Source organism: Apteryx mantelli, chromosome 2, assembly GCF_036417845.1.
Source record: "Apteryx mantelli isolate bAptMan1 chromosome 2, bAptMan1.hap1, whole genome shotgun sequence".
In the NCBI taxonomy this organism is placed as follows: Eukaryota; Metazoa; Chordata; class Aves; order Apterygiformes; family Apterygidae; genus Apteryx; species Apteryx mantelli.
The window spans coordinates 78918153-78943996 of NC_089979.1; the positions used below are offsets into that span (position 1 = coordinate 78918153).

At 37.1% G+C, this 25844-nt stretch overlaps 1 protein-coding gene across 1 annotated transcript; it reads left to right on the top strand.

The window, feature by feature from the left end:
- On the top strand, nucleotides 1-24558 carry KDSR (3-ketodihydrosphingosine reductase). Its single transcript, XM_067290952.1, has 10 exons — nucleotides 1-292; nucleotides 7322-7411; nucleotides 8555-8611; nucleotides 12517-12582; nucleotides 12742-12837; nucleotides 13884-14075; nucleotides 15824-15907; nucleotides 18777-18860; nucleotides 20687-20788; nucleotides 21135-24558. The coding sequence occupies exons 1-10, from the start codon at nucleotides 185-187 to the stop codon at nucleotides 21252-21254; spliced, it is 999 nt and encodes a 332-aa protein (XP_067147053.1). The 5' UTR covers nucleotides 1-184; the 3' UTR covers nucleotides 21255-24558.
- The last annotated feature ends 1286 nt before the right edge of the window (nucleotides 24559-25844 follow it).

Below are 25844 nucleotides of genomic sequence, written 5' to 3' on the forward strand. Positions count from 1 at the left end.
TCCCTTCTCCTCTCCTCCGCTCCGCGAGCCCCGCGGTGGCGCCTGCCCCCTCCCGCCAGGAGCTGCGGCGCAGGCTGGCACTGGCGGCTGCCGCGGCGGGCTGCGCTCGGCGCCCCCCTCCCGCAGCGGCCTGACGGGCTTTGCCGCTGCTCGCCGCCCCCTTCCCGCGAGCCCGGCTCGAGCCATGCTGCTCCTGGCGGTCGCCTTCATCGTGGCCTTCGTCCTCCTGCTCTACATGGTGTCGCCGCTCATCAGCCCCAAGCCCCTCAAGCTGCCCGGCGCTCACGTCGTGGTGAGTGAGGCACCCGCCGGGGCGGGGGCGCACTGCCGCCGCTTGGGGGAGGCGAGCGAGGAGGGGGCGCCCCCTTTCCCCCCCCCCAGTTACCCTCCCCTCCCCGCCCGGGTGAGGGAGGGCTCCGCTGGCGGGCGGCGCCTCGCGGCCTGCGCGCCCTCCTGCCCGCGGCGCCAGGCGGCGGCGGCCGTTTTGTCCGTTGGGCCGCCCCCCCCCCCACCTCCGCGCGCGGGGGGCGGGGGAGGGCGGTGCTAGTGCTGGGGGCCGGGCTGCCGGCGCCGCCCCCGGGGGGCCCCGGTGCCGGCTCCCCGTTGCGGCTACCGCGGCTGCGGTGAAGTAGCGCCTTCCCGCAACCTTGCGCGAAGCGGCGCGCCGCGGGGGGTTGAGGGCAGGCGCCGCGCTGAGAAACTTCAGTATTCGGCGGGGGGGGGCTGGTGGCGGCAAGGAATTTTGGCAGCTCGCTGTGGCTCCCTCAGCTACCACAGTATAAGCGCCTCAATTCCGAGTGATAAGGAAATGACCTGCATAGATGACTCGGACAACCGCTGCGTATCTCCGCTGGCTTAAGACAATCTTCTGAGTCACCAGAAATGCATGCCACCTCCAGTCTTAAGGTTGACTTTTTGGAACATTCCTTTTGTGTTCCTGACGTTGCTGGCTACCCTGTGCTTTATTTTCTCCTTGCGTCTCCCAGGATATTTAAGCAGTGTGCGCGCCTATAAACAGAAGGCAGTGTCTCTGGCTTTCTTGCTCTAAAAGACGAGTCAGACTGAGGAAATGGGAAGACTAACAGACTAACACAAAGGAAGCTGTCAGATGACACTCATGTACCTTTTCATCTTTACATCGATATCCATGTCTGTAGGCAGTGTTTTGTCTGTATATAGTCGGGGTGGTAAAAGTAAGTCTTTAGAAATAAACTTTCAGAAGAATATACTGTTGAAACAATTCATGACTAGCACACCACTAAAGGTTGTTTATGGGTGTATAGCTTGGGGAGGGGAAGGAAGGAAAGTGATACCCAGGTGCTTGCAGATGGAGCAAAAAGTTGTGAGTTTGGTCACGCAGATGAGTTAAGCAGTTGAAAGAATTGGGGCCCTAAAAACAGCTCTTTTGACTTAGCTTTAGATCCCTAAGATATGCAGAGAAGCTGTAGTTTACAGTTTGTTAAAATTTGCTTTCAAGGGGTGAGTAGCATTTGCAGATGCCCTGTATTTCAGTGGGAGTCTGGGATAATCCTCAAGAAGTTAAGGCTTTTAGATAGAAGTGAATTTGCAGCTACTGTAAATTAAACTTTTTTAGTTCTGGGTGATGCCTTTTCTTTTTTTCTTTAATTTATTGTTAGAGCTCCTTTTTGGAGGATGGAGCTGTCCCAGAATAATTTACACCTGTCCAAGTTGCAACAGTATTCCTAAATTGCTTTATGCAATACTGTATTACTTGGTACTGTAACTGGCTTTACAGCATCATACACAGTGTGACATATGTTAGAACTTGCATTAAGGCTTTCTAGTTATGGGTGACTCTTTCCACAGTAGTAATGCTAGTTAAGCAGGAGCTTTTAGAAATCCTTCAGTACTGAAAAAGAGCAAAGGTGAAGCAGATTTATGAGGGTCTTCTGTGATTTTTATGCAGAAATGGCAACAGTAAAAAGTTTAATGGACTTTTCTTTCATATTGAAAATGATGAAAATACTCTTGTTAGAGAATACCTCCCTTCTTTCCCCCATAACCACTACTGCTATTTGCATTAGCAGTTTAAGGTGAATTTGGCACAAGTGGAGGTCTCAAAGGAAAAGAAATATTTGTGCAATTTTTATAAAACTGAGAATCCAGCTAGAATCCAGCTAGAGAAGTAATTATATTAAAATACTGACAGAGGAAAAGGCTGCAGATATATTTCAATTTCATGACACAAGTCTGCAGGAAACTAATTTTATTAGTGCCACTGCTGACAGAGCTACTTGTTTTACTTTGGTTTTGGTTATACTCCTAAAATATTTAGGAAAGCTAATGTAATAGAGAGCAATTCTTCCCAAGTTCATTAAATCTTAGATTTGTAGGTTCCGTTAATAATAACCCTGTACACTTGGCCCATTTGGATTTCAAATTTTCTAGTGTAACACATGAGGGAAAATATTGGATAATGGTACTGTAAACTAGAAATTTTGTTTAGGGAGAATTTTCATGCTGCACGTCCAAAGTGAGTTCCTATGTCATATACTGAGAGTGTTTTCTGCTACTGACATGACAAAAAGACTTCCTGAAATTATTTAAGGACCATTGCATTATTTAAGGACTTCTTCTGAAGTCTTATGAGGTCCAGTATCTATTCATGTAATCTTCATGTATAGTTTCTTTTCAGTATATGACTGGATTCTGATAAGACTATAGCTCAACATTTAGTAAGCTTTGTCAGGCCTCAGTTAAACCCAGTCTATAAATTTACTGCTCTGGAAAATGCTACGATATTTTAATACATCTTTAATATCAGTTAGTTAAATTATGTATTAACATTTAAATGTGTTTACCTTTTTATTCCTTTTACTCTTTTCTTGTATTGAAAAGGAAAAGAACTGTAAATTGCATGTTCAGCTGGATAATTCTTCTTGTAGGGGCAAATGATTACTCACAGTAAATATAGTTTTTCAAGATATACTTCAATAAATACTTCTTATGCTTCAGACAAGATCTTATTTAGAAATTTCTTTCTGGTGACTTGTTGAAAATATAAAAATGTATCTATGTTTCTGAAGGAAGGATATTGTACAACTTCAGATACTCTTTCAGGTGTTATTATGTACTGGTTCTTTCTTTAATTTTCAATTTAAATCAGAATTTCTTCACTCTCTAACTAAGCCTTCATAAAAATTACCCCTCTACACTCCTAATTGTTATGTTAGTATATTTATATGTTTGAGTTGAAGTTAAGTAACTGGTTCTGGCAGTCTTCTGGGGATAAAAAGTTGAAGCAGAGAGTGTGTGTGTGTGTGTGTGTGTGGTTTTTGTTTTCCTCTCTGTCCTCTGCCAGAGTCAGTTGTGTGATGGAGATGCTCACTGTGTTATGCCAGGCATGTTTTCTGGAGGAATCAAGGTTGTAGTAGTCTCTTTTGCTTTGAAGAGAATAGGACTGCTATTTGTAGTGGAAGTCTGCAGATCTCTAAATTACTAATGGCCTAATCTTTTGGGATTTTTTTTCTCTTCTTTATCAGCTGTGTATTTTGGTGATCCCAGTGGGCACCATTAAATAAAAATGACTTCTCTGCTATCAAGTTGGCTCAAGCATCAGGTTTAGCTTATTTAAAACAAATTTCTTTTAGATGTATAATATTCTTTGCTTTATTTCCAGCATAAAATGTAAAGTCTTCTAAAATTAAGTATATAAAAGGTATTTCTGTGCACTAGAGCTGCTTCTCCTCATACTGAATTTCTCCTTGATTTTTGTGGGGGCTTTTTTGTTTTTTTCTTCTCTCCTCCCTCCTCTTCTCCAAAATCTGGAAGACTATTTTTATACATCTTTTATTTTGCCATTGGCTTTAATTTTCTCCTCAGGTAACAGGCTACATGCTAGCACACATCACCTGAGAATAAACAGTTATTTGGATAGCTGGCTGTAGTAGTCAACAGGAAATTGAGGACAGATAGGATAAGGCAGTCATCCATGCTCCACGTGCATCATGCTCGATTGCATCAATCTAACTGCCCTTTGTGAGGGATGTTACACCTTCCCTACACACCTCTCTCCTTTTTCTTTCTGTTCCTCTACAAAGCTGCTTTGCTTGACTAAGTGGAATGTGACACCAACTTAAGGGCTTGCAGCAAAAACAGCCTTCCATAAGTTTTATGAATAATGTTTAAAACTGTCCCTGCTAAAATACCATCATTTGCCTCCTCCTGCCCTCTCCCCTTTTTCTTTTCAACATTAACCTTTCTGAAACCATGTTGCAATTTCTGCAATACAAACTGAGTTTGCAGTGATCTGAATGCCCTTTATCAAAGTTTGTGGCCTAATTATGGCAGGAATATAAAGATGTTGTCTGTTTGTAACTATCTCCCCATTCAGATTGGACATGTCTAAATACATGTATAAGGGTCATCTCTGGTCTGGAAATAGTTTGGCTGTTTCTGTGCAGAGCCGGACCTGATAACTGCTGTGGACTTGGGTCAGCTTTAAGAAGAGCCAGTCTTGGTGTCTCAGCATTGTAGCTCTGGTATTGGGAGTGGTGTGATCTGTGGTTTGGATGTATTTGAGTGGTTCAGCAAGAGGTCATTTTGAATCTACTCAGGCATACTAACCACTTGGAGCAGATTAGTTCCCCTGAAACAGAACCCTTCTGTAAATACCTTATGTTAAAGCACTGTCTAAAAGCATGAAGCCAGTTTGCATTCAGTGCTGCTAGGTGAAAGATAATAAGCTCTGTAATTTATCTAACAGATTTCACAGGTTCAGTTAGCCTAACTTCATTATGGTGCAAAGTTAAGATTTTACAAGTGTTAGGAATGTTTCCTTGATTGTTACATTAGCATTCATGGTGAATGCTGCTGAAAGATGTGCATATTACTAACAACATCCCGCGTATTAGTAACAACGTCCCACCTAACCAGCAGAGCTCCCAGCTAATTGATACTGCCTTCTGTCACTGACATGTCTGACATGAGACCTATTCAGTGTGCTTGGGTGTGACTGAATAGAAAACTTATTTTCCCCTTTCTGCATGACTTCAGAGTGTGAATGTTAGCATTGTCTGAAAGGTCAAAGCTGTGATGCCAGTAGCTTCACCTTCAAAGAATTTCTCAATCTCTGGTATACTCAACCTGTTTCTGATACTCAGCAATTTGTGCAGGCAACAATTGGATGTCTCTCAACTTAACGCTATGGCAAAAAATGGTATCAGAACAGTCTCCTGTGTGCATTCATTAGCTACTGTGATGGTGTACCTGCAGCCATTGAAAATCTGTAAAAGCAGCTCATGAATGCTGTGGAACTGAGGTCTGCCTGAACATATCAAATTGAGTCTTTTAATCCTTCCAGCAATGTACTGAAATCTTGCAAGCTCTTTTGGGAATAAGCTGAAAGTCTTAACTTCTCTCCATCATGAAGCATTTAATTCTGGGATTGTGCTGAAGTCCCAAATCGTTAATGCGCACCCACCTATACATGCACCCATCCACACATGCGTGCACACACCCCCAAAATTGCAGACTTCATTTATTCTAAAAGCAGTTGTTCTTCATTCAGAATACTAAAGACCAGGTCTCACGTTTCCAGAAGTGGTGATGTGTCTAAGAGTCATCCTTGGAGGTTAGTGTAGTGAAGCTAATCTTGCAGAGAGAGTCAATTAGAAGCTAATATGAATCAACTATCCCTAATAATAGAGGAAGCCTGAAGAGATTAGGCTAAACTTTGTGAATATTACTCCTATTCTTCTCACCCTGTTTGTGACTGCAGACAAACCAGTCAAAAGCTGCAGACCATGCTGTAAATATTTGTTTGCTGGGATTATTTTACTTATACTAAGCCATTTTTTGAAGGTTAGTGATAAAATACTCATGTGAAAGAAGAGCATTTGGTGACTCATGGGAGTGTACTTCTGGGATTCTGACTCTTAATATTCTTTCCTGCCTCCAGGAATGGAAAGAATGTTTTAAGGATAACGTGTCTGTGAAAACAAAACTGTTTGGCATCTGCAGGTGAGGAGACAGCATGAGGCTTTTGATAGGCGTGTGCTTAGAGAAAGGGGATCTTGGCTCTTCCACTGATTAGCTTAGTGCTTCCATTTTCTTTTACTTAAAATGAAGATGATAGTTAACTTTCTCTGAAGTTTTTTGAAAGGTTTTGATGAAGAACAAAAAAACCCGACTTCTTACAGAGGAATCTGAATCACTTTTTCCAATTATTAGGAAAGCTGTATTCCAGAATTCACTTCAGTAACTGATTTTCTTTACAGTATCAGTTCTAGCCATTTTGTTGCAATATTTTTTCATTTAAATCTGAATATGCTATTAGGGGACAAGTCAAGCAATTTGGGTATATAAAGAAGGTATTTGTGTGTTTTGTTTAAGGGCTGAAGGCACACCTGACTGAGACTGCATTTAAGGGAATTTGCAACATATCATCTGAAAGGCAATATCAGACAGGCAGATGTTTTTACTTTTAGTCAAAAAGAGGTCAGGATTGTCATCTACTTCTTGTTCTGCATGGAATTCAGGTGTCGATTTATTGAGGGAAGCAAGAAAGGTGTTAAGGTGGCTTTAACCTGTCCATTAGTGTAACTTGGCATAGCATGTACTTCTGCAACATATGGTGCAGTCCTGTAGCCATCGCTCTGTATTTGTCTCTAGACAAACTGTTATTTCCTGTTTGCATACAAGACACTTCCTCTAAACCATAATTCTGAATAAGAAAATGTAATAGAGGCTTGGGTACTGGGATCTGCACACAACTGAAATTGAGTGGTGGTGGAGACAGCCCAAGGACCAGACTAGGGAACTGATTAGAGATATACTCTAGAGAAGACCAAGTGTTAAATTAATGATTTTTTTTTTTAAGAAGGTACTTCTTAAAAATCCTGTTTATGCTTACATGATCTATAGTTTTTCTTTTTACAGCTAATTTCTACTGTGACCAACTGTGGAGGGACAGTATGTAATTGAGTTCTTATGGCTAACTTTAGTAATTATTTCAAACTTCTAACTACTTCTGTTTTTATATAAATAACATACAGAACTTGGTCAAAAGCATATGAGAGAGTCTGCATGGGAGTGGGTCTAAGTGTGCCTGGGATAAGAAATGAGCAAAAAATACCACTGAGGTATAACTTTGGTTTGGGGATAGAAGCAGAGGTTCATCATTATATTCAGATTTTATTTTTAGTTCATAATATGTAAACTAGCGTTGTGTGTTCAGACTTCATTGGATGAAACTTTAATCTCAGTGCATTTTTGGAATTTTCATTTCATTTGACTTTTATGATATGGGAGAAGGGATGAGAATACTAGACTAATGCTGCCATTTTTAAATAACTTTTAGGTAACTGGAGGCTCCAGTGGAATTGGAAAATGTATTGCTATTGAATGTTATAAGCAAGGTGCTTTCATAACACTGATTGCAAGAGATGAGGTAAACTTATGTGTGTTTTTACTGGCTAAAGAATGTTCACTAATCTCTATTGTTGGGCAATAATTTTTGAATTGATAACTATTTATACTTTTTTTCCCCAATGTACTTTTAAGGGATCCTAATTATTTCAAATTAATACATTGGGAGGGAGGCTACCTTTATCTTACAGAGTGTAGTCCAACATGGAATTTGTGATAAGCTTGCCTTAAAACTCTGCCAGTAATATCACTTCTTTTAATGGCATTCATTATTTTACTGTCTAGATCTGTGGCAGAGGACAAGAGCAGGAAGAGTCCTATATTCTTTAAAAATGTAAAATTTCCCTACTGTAAATAACAACTGGGGAATTAAGAACAATGCTTAAAATCCACAGAATATTCTGGAGCCAGATAATCATTTCATCATACCTTGTACAAGTCAAAAGCTACTCATCAACACAGCTTTAGAGACAGAGGTTGCTTCCTGTGGGGTGTTTTTGTTTCTTTATTTGTTTGTTTGTTTAAAGCTAAGAGGTACTCAGTAAAATTTAGTTGGAATTACTAAGTTTTAACAATGGGATATTTGTTTGGGAAAAAAAATTAATTCTTCAGGAAATAAAAGCATTTAAATTGCACCTCCCCTCCCTCCTCAGTCTCAGCTGTGCTTGGTAGTTTACTTAAAATTGAGAACTTTCTTTGCATAACCTTGAATACAGCTACAGTTATTTTTCTGGAAAAGAGTATGACAATTGGAGCTTACTGAATTTTCATTTAACTTCTGTGGTAATTTTGTGACAGTTATTATTCTTCAGAATAGTTTATGTAATATTATATAAATATAAAATTGAAATATATTTAAAAAAAAGGTAACACCTATAGTTTTAGGTGCTCTGTGCAGTTATATGAAACAGAAGCATTAAATCTATTATAGAAATCCTTTCTGATTTTAGTAGATAAAGTAAAAAACAGATAAATGAGTTCAGATAGCTTAATGAAGCTGATGTTTTGATCACATTCATAAATCTGTAAGATGTCAATAGTGTTATATATATTTGAGGATAACCTTTTTATTTTTTTAGAGAATATTTCAACCCATTATTGAACTATTGAAGACTAATATGCTGTCATAACTGCAATGCTTTAGCTGTTCTTATATGCATTTCAGAACAAGCTGTTGCAGACAAAGAAGGAAATAGAAAAGTATTCTGTTAATGATAAGCAGGTAAGATCACTGCTACAAATAGCTATTGTGTGTTGTGTCTGTAAGATAGTCACTACAACATATGTTCAATAATCCTGTTTATAAAACATAAGAGTGTGATTAAAAATAAGTGAGGACTCAGTATAGTGTATCTGAATTCAAAAAATACCTCTCTGCCTAAAAGCAGTATTCTGAACTCTGCTACATTTGATGTCACTCAGCAAGTACAGCAGTCTGCTTTTCTCAGAGGAAAAGATTGATGTCTTCAACTGTAGGTGTAATAGACATTTTTGGATAGCTGTCATTTACTATTAGTAGATAAGCATTTGTAGTTTTCAAGATCAAGTGGAAGACACCTCCACCTTCCCCCTCTTCCCCCCCCCCCCAATCTCTCACTCTTTACAAGTCATAAATACAGCTGTTGGCTTGTGAAAGAAGCTTTGATGCTTCTTTTCGAGGTTTAATTCACTACCCCATGCTTATTCTTCTCACTGACAAAGCACCCTAGCAGATAAATTTAAGTTTGTGAAGTTCTGAGACTTGTAAGTGCTAAAGGTTCAGCACATGTTGAATTCAGAGCTTTGGTGAATAAACAGTATGCTCAGCCTTAAAAGCACTGTTTTAGAGCTCTTTGAGATACTACATTAAAGGAGGGAAGTTTGTTTTGTTAAAAAAGTATAACTTCAAGATGAATTGCTAAAAAAAATTTTTTTTCCCACAATATTACTAATCAAGGAGGGAGTGGAAACAGTGAGATTGTTGTGTTCCAGAACTTTGTTACTTCCGTGATTACAGATTCTGTGTCTGTTGGCTTTAGTCAATATGTAACTTTAGTTTGGTGAAATGATAAATTTTATAGTCTGTTGAAAAGAAGCACTGAAAAAAGCCCAATGTTTGGAGGCAAGAATGTTAGTACTAGCCGATACTAAATTTTCTCAATACCACCATTTATAAGTTCCTGTCTTCACTTGCTAATAACTGTCAAATTGGCTAAAGATGGGGAGGTTTTTTTGTTTTTCCCCCGTCCATGCTGCCTTACTCAGATCAACTTTGTTTTGAAAATTTAGGCCATTTGAGGTGAGGAGAGACTATACTTTACCCATTCTTTAAAAAAAAACAAAAAAAACCCACTTCTTTTAGCTGTCCTAGTAGTTTCCCAGGCTTTCCAAGGAAGATAATCCCTTGTCAAACACTGTGTCAGGATGTTCTTGTTAAAATCTGTCTGAGCTTGACAGACTTGGATATTTTTTTATGCGTGCTCACTGAGTATCAATTAAAAATCTCAGAAAGTACCTTCAACACCAAGCAAACTCCAATGTGGACTAAACAGGACTCCTTCTGCAGTAGCACCTATAGACTTCCATAGCTACTAGGACTGATAGAGGTATCCTGGGTCTTCTGTACTCATTGCTGGGTTGTAGGCAATGTCACAGGGGAGCCTGCCTGACCTAAATGCAAAGAACAGAACTGGAAAAGGCAGGGGGTCTGGAGCAGAGCTTGCACTGCAACATCAGATGAGAAATTGGGTGGTAAGGATAGCTGGATTGAGAGAAGTTGTACAAAAAGATTGCTGAATGAGTGGAGGGAAAGATGATGTCTGGCAAGGCCACAGACTGATTGCTCCATTTACCTGATGAGAAACTAGGAGGCAAAGACCCTCAGGAAAAATTACTTTTTAGATTATTATATAATGTCAAAATTCATCTCTTGGTACATTCATGGAACCAGGTTGCACAGACAACAGGTATTCTGGCACCTATGTACATTTTAGTGTTTGACTTGGCAAATGTTCTTTTAAAAAAACTTGCATGTGTTTTATTTAGAATGCTGGTGGTGCAGCCTTTATGGTTAAAGCTGTGCAATGCAACAAAATATTTGCCCTTAGTTTTTTGCAATTTCTTTAGTCCATTTCCTGATACGAAATCTTCCCAGTTACTTCAGTGGGAGTTGAATTTAGCCTTTATTGTGAAAGGAACTCCATTAATATCAAAAGCAATGTGTCATTTGGAACAAAAGGTGAGGAACAGGGTTGGAGACATTAGACTGTTTCTGACAGTATATTCTATTTCCCAGGAGTGGAGCCACAATGCATGCTCTGGGAAGTGAGGGTAATGAATATATTTTAACAGAAGATAAAATGTATAGTGTTAGAAGCAAAGAGGTACATTATAAAATGTGGCAGTAGTCAATAAAAGCTGTGGTAGCTCTTGAGTATGTTGTTCATAGTATGAATGACAGATCTATGCAGTCTGGAACATTAACCAGTTGCTCTGGTACAGAACTGTAATTTTAATAGTAGAAACCTCTTCACTGATCTTGCAAAGACATCCAGATAGATATATCTGCCTTCTTCACTCAACTATTATTCTGTTCCCAAATTTCTATAAAAGATAAATATTTCCAAAATATAATAAATGCCCCAAGGGGAGATGCATGGAGACCCACCAATAACTTGCGCCACAAGTTTACTTTGATGTCCAAATTCATACAATGCTGGGAGGCAGGAATAGCCAACCTGCTGCACAGGAATGGCAAGCAGATTCTGTTTATACAGATAAGAAGTGTTGCAGCCTGACCAGAGGCAGAAATGACAAATGACTAGCTGCCACAGCAGTTAGTTACACTGCGGTAAGTTCCCGCCCCCCTCCCCCCCCCCCCCATACTTCATGACAAATGGTCATGAGGATACTGATGACAAACTGGTGACAACTTTATTTCACCTCAGACTGCTTCTAAGTGAATTGACCAACATAAAGGAAGGGATTGAAATCAGAACAAGGATATAGGAGGCTCTCCTCTTATTGTGATTGCTACTTCTTTCAAGTTGATGAACTGCCCTGAAGCTCTGCCGATTGTTTAGCAGAGGAGGTAGCTTGCCTGTAAATACCTGGCCAAGCTGGAGTTTGCAGTGATCTTATAAGTGATACCCCAAAGGCAGTACTTCCTTTGACCAGAAGTCAATTTGAAGGAGCTCCAAGTGAGATTCTGAGACTGTCGTACTAAAAGTGATCTGTAACTTTCAAGAAAACCAGTGCCTAACTTCTGTCTGCAACAAGACTTAGATATTACTCTTACCCATCCCCCCCCCCCCCCTTCCCTGGCCCAGTGTTCATTTTCATGTGTCTGTATCTTTCAGACTAAAACCTGTAGTCTCTGGTTCCCATATATGTGTGGCTTCACTTCTTAGATATTTGTGACATTGTGCCACCAGTCAGTTTCTCAGAGAAATTTTTTTTAACTCTATCCCTGACATGTCCCAATTAAGTAGTATGCAGCTAAAGTTAATTTGTTCTTCAAAAAAAAAAAAAGAAAAGAAAAAAGTGGGTAGTGTGCATCAGTGGTATTAAAGTTATCAGCTTTTTTTTTTAACACTTGTCCTTTGTAAGTTTCAGGAAATGCCTTTTGCAGTGTTGATTCTGCAGTTTCAGAGCAAGATTCTGCAATCATGGTCTTCTGTGATTTGCAAAAGTTGTTGGTTGTTTTTTTGGTTTTTTTTTCTTTCCTTAAAAATAAGGCTAGGCCACACGGGTGTTTTGACTTGTGTTTAGTACTAATGAAAGTTAAATTGGGGGATTTTGACTGCCTTACCTAGAATATTTATTACTAAACTTTAGGTAAGTAACTTAAGCCATAGTGTGTCTTAATACAGTAAATTAGAAATTATATTTTGCACATGAGTAGCTGCTTTGAGGATCATGAAGTGCTTATTCATACATTAACAAAACCTTTATCTTACTAGAATAAAGGGAGTGGGGATATTGCTTTCTTCAGTGTGGGAGGAATACTAACTGTTATGTCCAAAATTACTTTTTGGTTTGCTGGAAAAGATAAATTGTTGGGTTCTGTTTCATTTTTTTTAAAGGGTTGGAGTCCACAGTTATTTGGCTTAGTATGTTGTAAAATAATCTTTCATCTTCATTTTTTAGGTTGTGCTGTGTATTTCTGTTGATGTATCTAAGGACTACGAACTGGTGGAGAATGTTCTAAAACAGGTAAGGAAGTAACTGATTTATCTGGGTTTCTTAAGAAGCTTAACTGTGTGCAATGTATTTCTGATGGAAATAATGTCTTATAATGATACTTGTAGCTATGATTTTTGTGCTATAGGAAGATTCTTGCTAATGAATATCTTAACCTGTTCCCTGTTCCAGGCTCAAGAGAAGCTGGGGCCAGTTGACCTGCTTGTAAACTGTGCAGGAACATCAGTTACAGGAAAATTTGAGGACATTGAAGTGAATTCTTTTGAAGTAAGTGAACATACTTTATTGTATGAATGATTTTTTTATTCAACTGTTCCAACAATTAGACCACATTCATGTGCCTTTACAGACTTTGTATGAATAGTTATACCCTTGATTTGTGATAGGTTCTAGTTCAGAAATCTATCTTTAAATTTGCAAGGGTTGTAATTGTTTTTTCACATAACTATTGGTCCACTGATAAGTTAGAATAGTGAATTCTCCATTTGGTACAGGGTGAGTCCTCAAGATGGCAAAAGAGCCTGACATGTTTTTTTGTAACCTAATACACTGTGGAAGGCACTGAATTTCAGTCTTGTTTTTTTCCCTCTGTTGAACATGTTTTTTTCATACTTTTTACCTGTTTCAGAAAAATCTGACTGTTGTCAGTGTTCAACTCTGAGGTGCCCAAAATGTTTGTAGTTTGAAGCACCTTGAGAAGTTGTTGCTGTGATGGAGTGACAGAGACACCCCCCCCCCCCCCAAAAAAAAAAGTTTTAGTTACCTTATTGATTTTTTTCCCCCACACACACACATGGATGGTACAACCTACTGGTTGTGTTTTAGACCTTCTAGAGAATGAAATTAAAGACTTCCCTTTATCCTGTCAAAGATTAAAATCTCTAAAATGTGTAAATACATAGGTGTTTTTTTTGTTTCCTGTTTTAGAAAGGTTTTTAAACTTTCATTTCAGTATTTTCATAAATCATGCATAAATGGATTGCTTCCTGGACACCATTTAAGCCAGATTCTTCCTAAAATATGTTTCTTTTTTCCATGAAGGCCATTGTTTCACAGTATTATCAGTATCCTAAATGCTATTAAGACTTGTTTGAGTGGATTTTTTTTGGCTTGAGGTGAGATTCTTAGCTATAAACAGTTTGTGAAGCCATAGATTAGAAAGCAATTGTTCTTCTTTGCTAGCTGATGGAACTACAAACCTGGTTAAGCTTATTATTAAAGCAGACTGAAATGTTCTTTGAGAAATGATACCAAACATCTGAAGGCTTCTGAATCTGTATAGCTCAAATACCATATTAATATCATTTGTACAGAGATTAATGGGAGTCAATTATCTGGGTAGTGTTTACCCAAGTCGTGCGGTAATTGCTACCATGAAGGAACGACGGATGGGAAGGATTGTGTTTGTATCATCTCAGGCTGGGCAATTGGGCCTATTTGGTTATACGGCTTATTCTCCAACAAAGTTTGCTCTTCGAGGACTGGCTGAAGCCCTGCAAATGGAGGTATGTGTGCAATGATATAAGCGTTTTTCCTTTTAAACAAAATATTGCTCCGGATGGGGTTGCAGAAAGTAAGCTGATTTCAGTTGCATAAGAAATAGGTTCAGTTTGTTCTTAAAACTAAAGATCACCATGTGTGCAAACTTTTCTTTTTTTAAAAACTAAAAGGACTTAGATTTTAAGTCTCCTGAGTGAAAAGTCTATCTCAAAGTTCTATTATGAGAGCAGAATGGTATTTGAAGGCTCCATGAATGTATGAGCAGGCACTACTAAAGTCAGTGATTCCTAAGCTGTTTGAGGCCATGGTAAATGCTTTGTGAAGCTTATGAAACAGTAAACTTTTCAAACTTAAACTTAATGATCGTCCACAAAAAAAATCGGTTGACAGTGGTTCTTTTTTTTTTTTTTTAAGTTTGGTAGATGTGAACTTTTTATTTTTCAATGATCTAAGCCTATGTTCAGCTCATGACCAAAGAAAAACAACCTTTTTTTTTTTTCCCCACTGTTCGATGGAGCAAGATTGGTAAGTACATCATTGTAGTAAGACAGGTAAAATTGATATGAAAGACTTCAGCTCTTGTTCTTCTGTTAAGTGCATGTATTTTGGCTGTCCAGAGTGTATTTATTAAGTGTTCTTGTTTGATTCTACACGCTTGCACAGTCGTCATTTTTACTGGTTTCTGTTCAGTGTAGTTTTACGCCTTGATCAGGATAAGAATGTGGGGTAAAGCTGCCTCTAAACTGCTCTGGGCTGCTAAATAGAACCATGTGACTGAAGGGTCTTTCTTCAGACACCTTGAATATAAAGCTGGTGACAGGTATTTTTTGTGAAGATTGAATTCTTCAAAATTAAAAATAGGGAGTTCATGGGCCTATGGTGGTGTGGCATTTCTGTAAGTATTTTCCTATAGAATGTTTTGTAATATAAGTAAAAAATGTTTAGGGCTTTATAACACTTTGATTTATCTTAACTCTTTGAATACCTTCATTAAAAGCTTGTTTACTTGCACTGCAGTACAAATTTGTATTGTAGTTTTTCTGTAGTAGTTCCATGAGTGGTGCACTTCTATGACAAATATGTACAAATACATAACTAAATGCAATCCTTACCTGGAGACTTTCCCTTTTCTCACATTTTTTACTGACTTTTTTTTTGTTTACTGAGATTTTGACCACTTCCAAGTTTATTTCATGGGTTCAAAAGCCTAGTGACTTCAGTATACCTCTTAAAGATACCAGACTTGAGTTTTATATTTTTGTCATTTTTTTCATATTTGTCCAGCAGTGAAAATATATTGGCACAAGCAACAACAAAAATGCATGCTAATCAGCCTCAGTGAAACCCTTGTTGGCCTTGACTTTATGAAAGTTGGGTTCTGGTGTTCAGCAATGGTTTGGTTTTTGTTTAAAACTGAAATCTCTAAAATTATAGAGCTAAACTCTTTTTATATTCCTCCTAAATGTCTTAAAAAGCATTTGAAATTATCAAATAATTTATGTCAAATACAAAGCTTTTACAGAGATTTTATTAAACAAAAAAACACAGCTGGCTCTGTAATTCTTTGCTGTTTTGCTTCCTCATTAGACGTAACTCCAGTCTTTCAAGTGCTGAATGTAAGGGTGACTTAAAGCTACAAGCAGTTAAACTCATGCTTGCTATATTTCATCAATACAAGGGAAATTAACAAACTTATGTTGACAATGCTTACAGGTCCCTTATTGAGATAACGTTTACTTCTGTAAAAATACAGGTAAAACCATATAATATCTACGTAACAGTGGCCTATCCTCCAGATACTGACACACCTGGCTTTGCAGAAGAAAGTAAAACAAAGGTAAATTAACTCTTAAATGATACTGTAATGTTTCTAGAGCTTTGCTTCATAGTAAGCAATGCATTTCAGATTTCATTCATTTCTGTACTACTTCTGAAGTTAGTGCACATCAAGATTTTAAGAAATACTTGAATTGTATCAACTTGACTATTCAGAATTAAATAGCTTGTGAGATAATTTTGTGTAGTTTATTGTTATGGCTTTAAATGGAATAATTGCTTACCTTTACTTGAAATGCATTGTAAAGTCTCTGTACGCTGTCTAAATATTGCTATGGAATAGTAAACTTTAAAAACACTACAATTTGTTTTGGTATAAAAGCTTAATAAGCCAAAATTATCCTTGTCTTACCTCTTAATAAAATACTGTTGTTTTGATAGTTGTGACAGATCAAAATGAACCTCAGTTCCTTCAGCAAACTGCAAACCAACCCTTCTGTGTAAATATACCCAATGACAATGGCGAGTATTAAATTGTGTCCAGTATTAAAGTAGGATGGAAACTCTCTTGCATTGTGTTTGTAGTGCAGATGACAGTATGGCTTTTCAGAAAGGTGTGTTGGCAGTAGGCCTTTTTCTTGTGACTCGACTTAAAAATTAATGCTTTGACCTTTAAAATTTATTTGCCTCTTATGTGACATGTCCAAACACAAAGTGTAAATCAAAAAAGGGTGGGGGAGGTGCATACTCGGGCACCCTGTTCAAAATGAAGTCTCATTTAACAAGAGAAAATGTATCTACTCTTTGCATACTGTGAGCTATAAATCTCATATCTAAGTAGATCAACCTTTTATAGATGACCTCTCTAACATTGTATGTTATAGGAAGTTCAGTTTGCGGTTCAATTCCATTTTCTTTCACCCTTTGTATAGGAACAGCAGGGACTGTATAACACAATTCTTACTTCATTTCTTTCAGATAATTATTCTATATTAAATATATCCTCCCACACACCCACATAAAGTGCCAGAATTAGATATCTGCAGATATTTGTATAGTTTGCACCTTCTTCAGGATTTATGTTCTCTTCATAATAGTCTATTTCATGGAAATAGTCACCAGCAAAATGCACTGTTAATCTAAGATTACTCTTTTTTTAAAAGAACAGATCCAATAAGATTTTGCTTATCTGTTTTTTTGGTTTGTTTTTTTAAAAAAAAGCTTTTAAGTATAGCTTTAGGCTTTGTTTTAGCACACATGAAGTCTTCAGGTGATTTGTTCCTAGCTTGATAGTTGACTAGTGCACCTCAAATCTCTGCATTATTGTGTTGCTCTAACATTATTGTTACGTATACTCAATGCTACTTAGTTTAGAATGTCCGTTATTGTGATTTGCATCTCTTTAGGATTGACTGTTTTCTCTGTACCCATTGCTTACGTTCAGTTTAAGACCTGGAAGAGACAGGGATTTTCTGGTGGGTTCCCCCCCCCCCCATTGTTCTTCAGATAGATCTGTTCCTTAATACTAAAATTGGAGTGTGTATGTTGGGTGTGGGGGGAAAATGTCAGGTACCAGGGTACATCTTTCTCATGTTTGTTACACCTTTCTCTTCAAGATAATTGCTAGACAAACAGTGCTTTGGCTAGCTGACTAGCCCCATCACGTGTTTAATGGATGAGTTTTGCTTGCTTTGTCCTCAACATGTCGTTAACTTTAGTCTGTCTCTCCTGAACACCTGCTGATTTTCATAAACCTTATAGTATAACTGCCTTTGAAATCTCTATACCTCTTTCAGATTTGGTTGATATTGGCAGGTGGGATCAAAAGTACTTAGGGGTAATGAGATGCAGTTCTGATGTCATAAGCCATATCTCTGGAGGAAAACATAAAAGGTGTTTGTGATTTCCTCTGACAAAGTCGCTGATTTTTTTTTTTTTTTTGCTTAAAACACAAATATTAAAAAAGAACAATTTTTCAGTTAGCTTTGTCAGTGTCAGTTTTTAAGAAAAGGATTGATCTCCTCAGAGCTGTTCATGAATGTTAAACTACTCCCATTGTTTGACTAGGCTTGAATGTTCAAGTTAAACTTTTATCAAATTTAACTGAATTAGCCATTACAACATGTTGACTTGCTCTTTTTTAATTTAGTATTTTGCTCTATCAACAGAACCATCTATCTTAATATATTAAACAGTTAAACAGGTTGCCATGCATTTAGTTCCATCATCATTTAATTTCTTAAAAAGAACATGAATGACAAACTTGCTTCTAAAATACTTTAAAACATATTTTTGTGTTTGTTCTTGTACCAGACCAGACTTTTGTTTTTGTAAAAGGTATTATGGTTGCTAAAATGACTGCCATAATTGCTTTCTGCTAATGAGGTAAAATGGCATAAATACTATAAAACACGAAGTAGTAAAATACAAAGAGGGATTGTGGTGGATGCTGGCATATGGAATTTGAGAAATAAAAAAACAAACAAAAAAAAACCTATGTATGACTTTGTTTTGTAGGAGCTTAAAATGTTTTAGGCCTATCTTGTTCTTCCTTTCTAGCACAAATCACAAATGAACACACCTCCTCATGTGTTGAAGACATAGTTTAAACATTTTGATAGTTTATGTTGAAAATAAAATACTTGTGGGGGGGAAAAAAAAAGCTTTTTAATATTTTATTAGTAATAAACTATAAGAAAAAAATACTACTACTCAAACCAAAGTTGGCAGTTCCCTTCATGAAATTAAACTATTTATGAAGATGCTTTCACCTTTTTTTTAAAAGTAGATTTTTTTTTTAGCTGGCAGTATGATACCACTTGCTAACACCAATGATGGTGTCATCCATGACAAAAGATACAAAACAAAATTTGATCTCAATATTTTTTCCTGTGTTGTTTGTCAAACTTATACTCTTTTTTCTACTAAAGCCCTTAGAGACGAAGCTAATTTCTGAAACCTCATCTGTTTGCCAAGCAGAACAAGTGGCCAGAGTTATAGTCAAAGATGCCATAGTAAGTAAATTATCTTTTTAAAGTAAGACCTTTGTAGGAGAGACTAGGATTACACATAATGCCTGTTTAAAAATATAAGAGAATGACTTAAGCTAAATACAAAATCACTTATCTTACCTGAAACAGTGTTCTTTGTTGGTTAGTTTGGAAGGGAAGTATTTTCTTTGTTCTCTTCTTGCCACCATGCCCACAAATGATTTTATACAATTTCTTGGAACTAAAAAGTGTCTGAAGTTGTGCATTAGACAAAACAAGGTGATGCAGCAGTATGATGTCATGTCTCAAAGACAAGTTAGACTTTCTTTAAAGCATTAAACTCTATTGACTTTTTAATGCCTCAAATGGCATTTGTCTAACCTCAGAGCTTCCTTAACTTTCTTATTTATCTTGAACCTGAGTTAATTTTGAAATAATTTTACAATAAATGAAGGCAATATAGCCTTTTTTGGCTTTTAGCATCTGATTTTTGAGTGATTAAAATACATAAAATCCTGCCCTTAATAGTTAAGGGAATGTTGCCTTTCTGAGTTTTCCTTATGATTTGTGCTATGGAAAGCTTGCATTTTTTAAGAAAATGAGAAGAAATGGGCACCAAGGACACTGTTTTGTTTGGTTATAGGCAACTCAGAATTGAAACATATGAAATCTCATTTCCTTAAAAGCCTAGAAGTTGAATCCTAAAAACTGTAATTATTTTTACACTTCAACGTGACCTACCTCTGCAGCAGGTGTTTGTGTGCTGTATTTGTAAAAAGTATTACAAAAACTTCACAATGTCTTTTTTGGGGTGGTGAGTTTTAATATCCAGTACAGCCTCACACAGCATTCTGTGTTGGTGTTTACGGGAAACCAATCTCATCCCTCCAGCACTGGTGGCAGGTATGGTTTCCCTGCACTCAAGCCATCAGTTGAGATACTAAAAGACAAGTTAAATGTAGCTCTGTGCTGTGGGAACTCACAGTCCTTTCAGGTGTGCTTGGGGAAATAACCAAATTTCATATCCTCTGCTATGCATAGATTCATTCCAAACCCTGATTCAGGAACATCATCTTCTCCTTTCACTTCTCCATTCCATGGATCTAGTCCCACGTGTTCCAGAAAGTCTTCTCCTTGCATGAGGTCTGCTAGAAACAAATGGAAGAAGTCTGAGAGTTGGAGCTATAGAGCTGCCATTTCCTTATGATCAGTCCAAAAAAAAAAAATTGCTTTTTTTTTTTTTGGTGTCTTCCTCTCCTTTTTCTCCTGCCAGCTGAATTGCTTAGCAAGCTATGTGTGTTTTGCAGTTTTGAGGAGAGCAAATTAAAATCATTGGCATAGATGAAAGCATACCTAGCATTTCAAATAACCAAAAGAGGAAAAAAAAAACCCTCCTCCTGTATTGGCAAACTAATCCTAAACAAAAGGCAAGCAGCATTTTATTCTTCAGTTACAGTAGTAATGAGTGCTCTGACAGGATATAATCCATCTCTGCACTTTGTTCTCCCTGTTTGTAAATATATTTTTCTCCACCTGTAAGCATGTTTCAAGAAGGAATTTAGTCTTTTCTCTATCTCAAAGAAATCTGCAGTAGTTTAGCACACTTCTCTAAAGAGAAGTCCATTTTTTAATTGAATTTCTTTTGGTATCGGTGTTGCTGCATAGCACAGAATATTTTTTAATTTTCTGATTTTAATTGTATTAATATTTTTTTTTTACATATAAATATTTCTTCTTACTGACTTAAGTCAACTAAGATCAGTGAGAGTAATGTTAAAATAAGCCACATTGTGATTTGCCCCAACTGAGTAAATAACTTTTTTCTTAATTACTGTTTTTCTCCTATCCAGCAAGGGAACTTTAATAGCTCAGTTGGATCAGATGGTTACATGCTATCAATATTGACCAGTGGAATGTCACCAGTCACTTCTATTACTGAAGGTCTTCAGCAGGTAATTTTGGGAAGGCCATATAATCACAGTTTTATAATCTAAAACACTTGAAAATGTAAAATGTTATGCAACATTGATTATTTTTCCATCAAATGGTTCTTGATAGGGTGGAGATGGGTTTAGGAGACTGAACTAATATTTTCAAGCTGAAGCAGCAAGTTGGCAGGAAAGCTAAGACTAGTACCTGCTACTCAGTCCCGAACTGTTAAACAGTGGTTTGATGGTTTTCATGAGTTTGTTCTTTCTGAGGTTAAATTGCATACCTACCTGAAACTTATTTTTTATTTCATGGGTAAATAATATGCTACAATCACAGGATGTTAAATGAATTTCTCTCTGTTTCCAGGTTGTTTGCATGGGCATTTTTCGCATCATTGGCCTATTTTACCTAGGAAGTTTTGACAGCATAGTTCGTCGCTGCATGATGCAAAGGGAAAAGTCTGAAAGTGCAGATAAAACTGAATAATCTTTATTGTTAAATGCAAAGAAGAATGTTAAACAGTCCTGGACAGCCTGCTGCTGAAGTGGGACTCTCCTGAAGGCTTTAGATTGAAAGTATTTGGATATATGACAGATGAGTCCCCTCAAAAGCAAAGAATGAAAATGAAAGTACAATTCCAGAAAATGCCAAACTATGCAAAAGTGTGAGTGAGGATTAGCTTTTTTTGTGATTTTGAGTTGGAGAAAATTTTGGGAACTTCTTTTAAATGATCTGCAGAGGAGAGTTTCAGAATGGACTATGTGTGGTAATTCTGGACAAATGCTTAAGTTTTCTTACATTGGTGCTTACAGACAAAATAAGTAACATGATTTTCTGGGCTGAAGTAGATTGAAGTCCCTTCAACAAGTTGGTACTTGTTGCTAACATCTTGGGACTGTTTTTAATTTAGAATGTTAACTTTTTCTTTGGCAAATCTACAGATTCTTCTGTCCATGACGACTTTCCTTATTCTATTCAACATGCAAGTATGGAAACCTTAAGATGGCAGATATATTTGTATGATCTAAGCCTTCTCAGTCTGGGAGTAATTAAGAAGTATGCATTAATGTATACATACTTTCTAAAGGGAGATGAAGAACCCATTCCCACAGAGAAATGCTAGGAGATGTGACTGAGTCTGTAGCTCTTCTGGCCTTTGAAGTATATTGTGAACAGAAAAATCAAACCAGTATCACAAGTGTTTTATGACTTTCAACGTTTTAAGCCATTGAAATTAGTGTATAACTTTTTCAGATACTTACTATTTTCTTACCTGCCAATTTTTGTTCTGGAAAGGAAAGTAGCATTACGCTACTGTTCTGGATGTTATTTTTAAAAACTGCAAATGATGAGCCAAACTAGTTGATGATGAAATCACTTGTAATTAAAATGCTGGGCTTTTCCAGTAGCAGGAATGTAGCTTTTGGGGTAGGTAGGGAGGGGGGTGTCAGAATGGCATTCCATACTTACTTTTATCACTTCACAAAAAACTTTCAGGTGGCAGGAATTGGTTTAAATTACTCTCTTCTCTCTTAATTTTTCACTTACATTGTATGAATCAAGGCTGCTGCATAACTGTGCCGGAATACACAGAACCCAATGGTTGTTCCTAATAAATCTAAGTTTCTAACTGAAAAAGCTTGATGCATAACACTGATGTTTTGAGGGTGCACTGTATATACTGTTCATTTAACGGACCACTATAGCAAGTGCCTTGTGAGCCTTTTTTTTTTCTCTCAAAAGCTGCAACTTTATATTTAACTCTGCTGTGTTTTTAAATGTCATATTTTCAGTCCGTATTCTGAATCCATAATTGCTGGTAAAACTTGGCACTTTCACTTCCTCAAAAGTAGAATTTACAACCAAATAGGCAAAATTGATTATTTTTATGAAGATACTCTCTACACCCATTTAAGGAGGAGTACTCAATTAAACTAAGATGAAAGACCATAGGTTATTAACTGGAAGAACTTTAAAATGTAACTTACTGAGGCTGTTTATTTTCCCTTTCTCAATTCAGTTGATCGCTTGTTTTTGTTCGCGTGGACTAAACTTGCTTCAATATCTGGTTTACAAACAATAGTTGGGTGGCTGTCACATTGGCAGTCTCATTTAATTTGGTTAGACTTGCATTAGATTGCAAATGTTGAGACATTGTGGAATTCTTCACAAAGCCTACACTTTAGGACTTGCCTCCTGGTTTTTTTAGATATGTGAAGTTGTGCATGCCTATATTAATTTTGAGAATAGCATGTATTCCTGTATTTTTAAACAACTGAGTGTTAGTGCAAAGAAATCTAGTCCGCATAAGCATTTTCTGTGCTGCTTAATGTGAATGGCATATAATGGAGCATTTATCATGCATCCATTGTCAGTGTTGCTATGTTTCTTAAAGTGACGTACCAATGCTTTTGGGACCCTATTATCCATGTTAGTTTTTATCTTTTATCAGATGTTGATGTAAATCAAATACTTTTTTGAACATCTGCAAGAGGATACCAGAATGGGTGAATCGGTTGTTTTGTAGTTTGAAAGAAATGCTAATGAAAATGACTTTACATCAACACAAGCATGAAGGTCAGGACTTAAAACCAATAAGACTTTGGTAGATACTTGAATTTTTGGATCTTCAACTTGGGCTCTTAAAGAGTTTGCATTCAAGAAACGGTAATAATAATCCAGAAAGTCATAGCGCACACACACTGTGAAAACTGGGCCTCTTAAGATATTTCATGTGGGACATCTTAAATCACCAGTCACTTTTTATGAAAGTCTTGACTGAACACTTCTCCAAATAATGATTGATATAATTCAGTACAAGTATTTTTAAAGAGGGAAGAATAATACTGGGTGGAAGTTGTGGCCCTGGTCTGGTAGAGACTTACTAAGTTGACACCTAATTTTGCACAGTGCAAGCAGCTGTATTGACTGTAAAACTGTATATTAAACCCCTCAGCAATTCTGGAAGTTTGAACCAGGCCAGTGAGGTTTTTTTGTTTTTGTGGGTGTTGTGTTTTCTTTTTTTTTTTTTTAAGAGTAAAAATAAACCTTAAGTGTTCTCATTTTTATTGTTGCAAATTACTGCAGTTCACTTTAACTGATAAACTTTGCATCTGTCTTGTTGTCAAAACAGAGTAATTTGTAACTACATCAACATAATACAATTTTGGCATTTTGTTTTCTTATGCCCATTCTTGATCTACCAACATGATCATTTTAAGGTCCAATATTAAGTGAAGGAGATGCCTTGTAGTCTTGTGGAAAAATGATTAACAGCCTGCAAATTTTGCCAGTCTAAATGTAGTAAAACCCTTGCATCTAAAGATTTTAGCAGTGTATTAGATCTGTGAAGAACTTACAGGCTTTATCACTTTTTGTCAAATTGTCGGTAATTTAATCCATACCTGTGTCATATCTGTCAATGTGTTGTCCCCCCCCCCCCCCCCCGTCAATCTTTAAGATTCAATTTAGGCTTTGATAGTTGAACCAAATCTCTTCCATTTGATGTAGTTTCTAATGACTGTTTGCTTTAAATACAGATTTTATTGTAACTTTACATATAGTTTACTTCACCAAGGTGTTCATGTGCAATTTGAATAAATATATTATTTTACTAAGAAAAAGGATATAGGTAAATAAAGTTATTTGCTGTGAAAAACTACAGGCACTTTTAAATCTTAAAAATGTATAGCGTTTTTTGTAAAAAGAATCTTTGTGCTTATTGCTTCATCATTTTTGTGCCAGAACTGTAAACTAGGTTTCATATTTTGTATTTCTCAAAATAAATGGAGAATCAACAAAGCTTCTGACTTTGAAGTTCTTGGTGACTGTGTTGGTGGAAAGAGCAAAGCATAAGTTCATCTGCAGGTCTTTGGTGTTTTTAAATCCAGGACTAGTTCAGCATGATCCTCTTAACTTCTTAGTTGAGGGGAGGCACCATTTTGGCAACTTAGAGTTTCACAGCAGATGATGAAGGATGTAAAGAACTTCAGTGAATATTGTCCCCAAAGACCCAGTGTTATCAAACCATAGTGAAAGTGGTATTAAATTGGCAAAATCTGCCTTTATTGTAGCAGGAGATGCCAGTATGCAACTAGTGTTTGTCTCTCTGAGTGATGGTGAACTCTGATGAGCAAAGAGATGCTCATTCTTCCTGGTTGAAAGCAATAGAAATAATAGTTATGATAGCTGTCTTTCTGTACCATCACTAAACATGCAGCTATATATAAAATTAGTGCATTAGGTAACTGCTCTGTGGCACGACTGCTTGAGTGGATAGCTCCAAGGTAATAGTAAGGGAGAAGTGACCTGAAAACAGTTACTTAGTAAATTTAGAATCAAAAAGTTCATTCTCTAGAAAGCCATTCTTATTAAATCATCAGAGACCCAAAATCAAAAATGGATTGAGGAAAATATATACTCTCTAAAATGTGTTTTGAAGTTAAGAGGGGCTGATATTAATCTTAGGATGTTGGCTAATTAGAAGTTTTGTCATGGAAGAAGGCCACATCACAACTGTAGTTTACTACTTTTATTGAAGAGCAAAATCATTGCTCTTCGGTCAAAATAGCAAGCCAAAATAGATTACTCTTCCCTCTTCTTTGTAATCGGATTTAAACTGCAAGGCTAAATTGTCTGGTTATTCCATTATATTTGTCCAGTAGGTACCAAGCACACACAAGAGTAGGTGCATGTTTGACTGCCTTTCGAAGGTGGTAGTAAAATCTTATGAAGCAACTTGCTTTCCTCTGCTACTGGGTGAAGACTCTCATGAGAGCCAGAGAACTTTAAATGGTGTGTATCTTTTGCCACACCTTCCATCCTCTTCTCTTTTTTGGAGGGAAGGGAAAGGAACAGAGACTGAGAGGCTGAGGTTTTTTTCCTTGCTTTCACTTCAGATGCACTGAATTGTGAAAAGAAAGACCACGTTATTCTTCTGTTGCTGCTTTTTAATGGGGGGTGGGAGGGCTGCTGCTAAGCTTGTAAACAGAAACTTACCCTGAAGGAAGTGGAAAGTGCAAATGCTTTTTCCAGAAATGCATATCACATTTGAGAGTAATGCATTCCAGAAAGTTA